We start from the raw sequence: 6,031 nt of genomic DNA on the forward strand, positions 1-6,031 counted from the left end.
TTTTTGGAATAGATATTTCATGCCTAATACCATTACTCACACATTAATGTTTGAAAGCTCTCATAAATTATCCTCCATTGTCAGTGCAAACACGTTTTAACTTCTTACCATTTTTTTCGCTCAACGCTAGCATAAAACTATTTGAATACTACAAACACATGGTCTTTTGTTTTGAGGGAATACACCCAAACCTTTTTGAAGTGGTTTTCAATAAAGGTAAAAAAATATCTTACACCTGGATGAGTACTAGTGGTCATTGGACCACAAACATTAAAATTCACCAAATATAAAATATTTGGTCTTCTATGTGGGGCCTTATATTGAAATGAAGCTCTATTGTTGTTTTCCAACCAAATAATGTGTTCAAAGCTTAAGTGAAATTTTCAATCATTGCATAGCTTCTAAAGTATCTCTTTTGGCTAGAATTTGTAGTCCCTTATGGATCATATGTCTAAGTCGTTTATGACATAACTCGATCAAGGAGTATTTTTCGAGAGCATTAACACACCCATTATTGACCATGGCTCCAATCGCATAATGAGCTCTTACTTTATGGTTGATCTTTTTTAGCGGTCTTATGGATGTTAGATTGACATGCGTGTCAGGAACATGTCTCACATCTTTCAATGTTATGTGACAACCTGTGTTTGTTTTTAGGAAAACATCCTTTCCCACATTTATGGATCAATTACCATTACCCATCTTCACATTACCAAAGTCATTGCTTGTATATGAGGATAATAAATCTCTTTGTGAGATTACATGGAATGATGTACCAGAATTTATGACCCAACATGTATCTTTGGATGCCAAATTAACATGAATATCATCACAAACAAATATCACCTCATTGCCTTGAAAAATGGTAGCGGCTATGTTTCGCATCACCATTTATTGCTTATCTCTTTTGAGCTTCTTACATTCTCTCTTCAAGTGACCTTTCTCGTGAGAGTAATAACATTCTACATTTTTTTTCTTCTCCACAGTCATCCCATGTACTTATCTCTTGACTTTCTCCTTTACTAGTATCTAGTATTGAACTTCTTGTGAATGCTTCTTCCACGTTACTCTGCAACAAATGCCTCAGAATCTGTCGACATTCCCATTTCCTTCCTTCATGAGTCTTCATTAAACACACTACATATTACTATGTCAAATGTTAGAACACCTTGTGGTGCTAAATTGCTTAATGAATCACAAGTATGTCCCAATTATCTGGTAAGGAGCTTAGGAGTAACAATACTTGTAATTCATCTTCAAGCCTCATCTTCGTATTGGTGAGTTAATTTATCAATTCTTAAAAACCTCTCAAGTGTTCAAAAACACTCTGGATTTCTCAATACTTGAGGTTCACCAATTGCCGAATAAAAGAGACTTTATTCTAGACTATATTTTTCTCGTACTAGATTTCTAATTTCGTTCATAACATGTATGCAACTGTTTCTTGCGCAACATGATAAAAGACACTTTGATCTATTCATTATCGAATTTGTCCAATAGCTTTCCTGTTCATCAAATTACAATCATCATCAGACTTTCTGGTTCCCTTCGTCCCTTTATTTTTAGAGGAAGTGAGAGATAAATTTCAAAGAATCAAATTGATGTAGCTGAAACAAATTCAAACAGGTTTTAAACAAACATATACAGAGATAGCTCATTCATGAGTCATTAAATAAAAGTTAAGCATAATTTATTCATACAGCACTCATTTTATTTTCCAATGTAATAGTTTGAGCTATTGTAACATCCTAAATTGCATTCTTTCTGTTTTTCTGCAATGGAGTAACAACTGAATTTGCATTGAATTGACTATGACTAGTGGACAAACTCTTATCATTGCAACATATTTTTCTTGCTTCTGATGAAATTGCTTTTGAAGCATCAATCTAAAACAAATAGACTATACAATCAGTTCTATACAAGAAGTATTTTTAATTTCTTGGAATGCAAGTTTCTTTCCTTTCCTTCTTTCTTCCATTTCTCGATTCCTTTTCTATAGCACGCCAATCAGATAGTCTCAAATAACACAAGATAAACACAACTCAACTTCGGATAGATCCTCGAAATCTAGAATCGCTACGCCATTATCAGGTTACATAATGGAGCAGCTTTCGCCGTGCCTGTAAAGTAATATCCATGTGATCATGTTATTATACTACTAATGTTAAAGTACAAAACGTAAATATTCATTCATATTTTAAAATACTAGTGTCAAAAAATTTACTTTTTTCTTTCTTCTTCATATTTACTGTGAACTTCCTCATATTTTAGCCAAAGAGTGCTTGTATCCTGAGGGTTCACGTTTTTCGGTCCTACAAAATATGCCTGAACGAAAAAATCCGGAGTTCTTTCCCTGAATCACAATCAATGAGTCAAACATGAATTAGTTAAGGATAAACACGTATTTTAATTCTCCGAAGATCGGCGAGTACTCGTATCGTATGTACCTTCCTTCGTATTCTGATAACCATGCCACATAAGCAGCACCGAAATACATGGACACGAACGGATTGCTGAGATCTTCAACAGATTCAAGTTTGTAAGCTCTGAAGCCTAATTCCCTGAACAAAACACCGCGTTTCAATTTTAAGCGAAGAAACAAGACAATTGCTTGCAGTAGAAGAAAGCATAAAAATTGATGAGTCTAATACATACAAGTAAAGCCAAAAAGCAGTGGAATAGTCGATCCCCATTATTCCAGGCCTCGGTCCAACTCCGTGTACAAAGCGCATGCTAGCAACCTCTCCAATGGCACAAAGTACTGTCTGTGCACCAAACAATATTCAGAAAAAGAAAAACCGAAGAGGATATGCACTGTCCACGTAAATTATTTTATAGTTATTGTTCAACGCCAAAAGTGTTTGCAAATTTTTAAACGTGTTCGATATGTGTTGTAGGCATACTTGACTTGCATTTAGTTTAGTCCTTTTCGATTTAAGGTAATCAAATTTCTTCGGTTTAGTATACATACCGATTTAGTTTTTGGTTTGCTGAGGTATTTGATTAGAACTATATCTGCAACTGCCTGTAAGAAAAAGTACTATATCATAAGGATATGCATTTCTCTTTAGAAAGTTAGCGTGATCATGCAAAGACGAGTTTCATTCTCGATTTAATTAGTTAGTAGATTCCTACCTTCATTTCCACGCGGGAAAGATACGGTCTCTTTTTTTCATCTTGAGAAAAACGCACCTTTCCGCGTTTTTGTTTGGACTTATTCCATACTTTTCGGACTGCAGGATGATTCCACATAGCTTCCATGTCTTCCAGAGATGTTCTGGAATCCCAATAAGTATCATCATTTGCATCTATGGTAAAAACATACCGAAAAAATTTGTCAGGCAATATAATCTATGCGCGTAAACATGCATGTAGTAAGAATTATTCGGATAACAACGTTAAAATGCGAAAGTGACCTTTTGATTGTGCTGAATGTATAGGAGATCCGGTATGAGAATGAACGGGAGCCCCAGCATAGTTCGATGGAGGACTATCATCGACGGATTTTCTGCACACGAATGAAGAATTAACAGCCGCGTGAAAGTTTAAAAAGAATAAATGAACGAAAATTATCAACGAGGAAAATAAGGAACCACCTGCATGGAAAACTTTCTTTGACAGCAAGGTAGCTTTTCCAATAACGCAGCGTTGATTTGTGAGTTGCCTTCTTCGTACCGCCTTTATATGCTCTTACAATAAACTCTTCATCTCTTTGTCTGCAAGAAATGTTCCTCAATATGATACATTTTTTCGGAAAACACTCATGATACTGTATACGTAAATCACGTGAAATATACATAACTTACTTGTTATCGAAGCATGACAGCCATTTAAGATAGGCAGCCGCGAGATATACATTTACAAAAGGTTTGAATAGGTATTCTATATTATCTTCCGCCGCATATGAACTATAACCTAATCCACTGTAAGCTGTATTAACCTCGGTGAACCATAACATAGCAATGAAATAAGGAATTTTTACGAGTAAATATCCAATTCGGCCCTTGAAATTGTAGTACTATTTCAGATTTGATTTGGATATTTGCTCGATTTTTTAATTCGGTGTATGAAATAATCGATTAACACCTAATTAGTACCTTATCAACCATTGCGCGGTTTTTGGTAGAAGTTGCATAAGCCCTACATTAGGCTCTTTAGATTTGCGGCCAGTGTTCGTAAGAAGTAGGATCCTGTCACTTTCGAGTTCAGCAATAGCACAAATCATGCCCTACAACAATGATAAAATGTAAACCTTACAAACCATAATGATCTTGACGTTTCTTAACGAAGAAGTTATCGTTTTTAATCTATGTCATGATAACGACAAAATATTAAAGACATACGGGATTTATTTCCGACTGAAAGTGCCGGTTAATAACAATGTCAGCTACAGCCTGAAAATACACAAAACGATGCAAATTAAGAAAACCGACTTTTAACCATTGAGTTAAACTCAACCGAAAATTTTAAGATGGTATCAGAGTCTAAAGGATAGAGTGGTGTATTTTACCCTCATTTCCGTCTGTGTTAAATACGGCTGTCCATCAGGATCGCGAGAGAGGTGAACTTTCTGACCTTGCTCCTCGCCAGCTTTTAACCACTCGACGCTAACTTCAGGTACATTCCACATTGCCTCTAGATCCTCAGGATCAACACAATCATCCCAATAGGTGAAGCTAGCAGCCATCCTGAAATATCAAATTACATTAAAGAAATTCGATCGAACTTTATTCGGCAGTCGACAGACATAAAAAAAAAACAAACAAAATCGGAAAATTGAATCGAACGTATTCCCTAACAAAGAAGCTACAAATATATAATACGAACAAATTCATCTTAACCGAAAAAGTTTTGCTACATTTTAGGTCAAATCCAACAAAATAACAATGCATTGTCATAGAGAAAACATTGCTTGATAAACAAGCAATGATACAAAACATCAAACATGATAGATTTGAGGAAAATCTATGTAGAAAAATCATATCATATAAACAATCATATAATTAATAATAGATCAATATATTAAAAAAAAATTAAATAATGTGAATACCTCCAAAGACAATGGCAATGTGATAGGGAAACCAGAAAGAGATGATGATGAATGAATTTTTGCAACCAAAAGCATTAACAATGGAAGAATTGATTATAGATTATAATAATAATAAGGTGAATAACCGTTGCTAGGAATGAGGTGTTTGAGTAAATTTTCGTTAAGTTGAAAATTATCCTTAACAACTTTTTTGTATGGCAAAAGATCATTTCATAGGGATTAACTGCATGCCACCGTGGTCGGTTAACGACTCTTGGTACCATTTTATTTTGTTATTTACTTTAATTTTATTATTAAAAAATAAGTTTAAAATAATTAATAATAATCAAGAGGGAATGTTAGCATTGGTTTTTCACTTTACTTTGAACACTCTCAGATACAAGCTTCCGCTTTACCTTATTTTTAAAATGTTTACCAGTTTATAGGTTTTGTGTTGGATTATAAATGTTCTGGATCTAGAAATTGGTAGAGGTCGAATAGAAACGAGTTTCGGTATAATAGAATGAGCTTTTGATACGGCGGAATAGGGAGACCTTGTTAAGAGAAAATCTAATGCATGTTTCATATAATCAATTGAACTTTTATGTAGGGGTGATCGCGGTGCGGTTTGGGCGGTTTTGACGAAAAAAATCATCCGAACCGCAACAGAAAAAATCGTGCGGTTTGGTTTGGTTCGGTTGGCTTTTAAAAAAAATCCGAACCAAACCAAACCAACCTAATGTGGTTTGGTTCGGTGCGGTTGGTTCGGTTTTTTAAAAATATTTTATTGAACCATTCATATACATATAGATGATAACATAACTTTGTATTGAGACATTCATACACTATTAAATAACAACAAAACCCGTCATATTTTGACAATAACTTTCTATTTAATATGTAAAAATTAAATTAGACAAAAGTGGAATAATAAACATAAAATAATAGTATAAAACAATATAAAAATTATTAGAATGAAACAAAAAAATAGAAGATACGAGA

General features: G+C 34.2%; 1 protein-coding gene across 2 annotated transcripts; it reads right to left on the minus strand.

Moving 5' to 3' along the window:
* Positions 1 to 1,647: 1,647 nt before the first annotated feature.
* LOC131598991 (uncharacterized) lies at positions 1,648 to 5,566 on the minus strand. Of its 2 annotated transcripts, none has more exons than XM_058871514.1 (13): positions 5,446 to 5,566; positions 4,511 to 4,688; positions 4,344 to 4,394; positions 4,098 to 4,228; positions 3,807 to 3,923; positions 3,597 to 3,716; positions 3,417 to 3,508; positions 3,136 to 3,308; positions 2,972 to 3,025; positions 2,656 to 2,765; positions 2,448 to 2,561; positions 2,225 to 2,353; positions 1,648 to 2,120 (listed from the first exon to the last, which is right to left on the minus strand). In XM_058871514.1, the coding sequence occupies exons 2-13, from the start codon at positions 4,685 to 4,687 to the stop codon at positions 2,093 to 2,095; spliced, it is 1,296 nt and encodes a 431-aa protein (XP_058727497.1). In that variant the 5' UTR covers position 4,688; positions 5,446 to 5,566; the 3' UTR covers positions 1,648 to 2,092. The 2 variants fall into 2 exon arrangements, with proteins under 2 accessions (XP_058727497.1, XP_058727496.1); XM_058871513.1 differs by lacking the exon at positions 5,446 to 5,566 and adding an exon at positions 5,051 to 5,439 and having other exon boundaries at positions 1,650 to 2,120.
* Between the last annotated feature and the right edge of the window lie 465 nt (positions 5,567 to 6,031).

Source organism: Vicia villosa, linkage group LG4 (genome assembly GCF_029867415.1).
Source record: "Vicia villosa cultivar HV-30 ecotype Madison, WI linkage group LG4, Vvil1.0, whole genome shotgun sequence".
In the NCBI taxonomy this organism is placed as follows: Eukaryota; Viridiplantae; Streptophyta; class Magnoliopsida; order Fabales; family Fabaceae; genus Vicia; species Vicia villosa.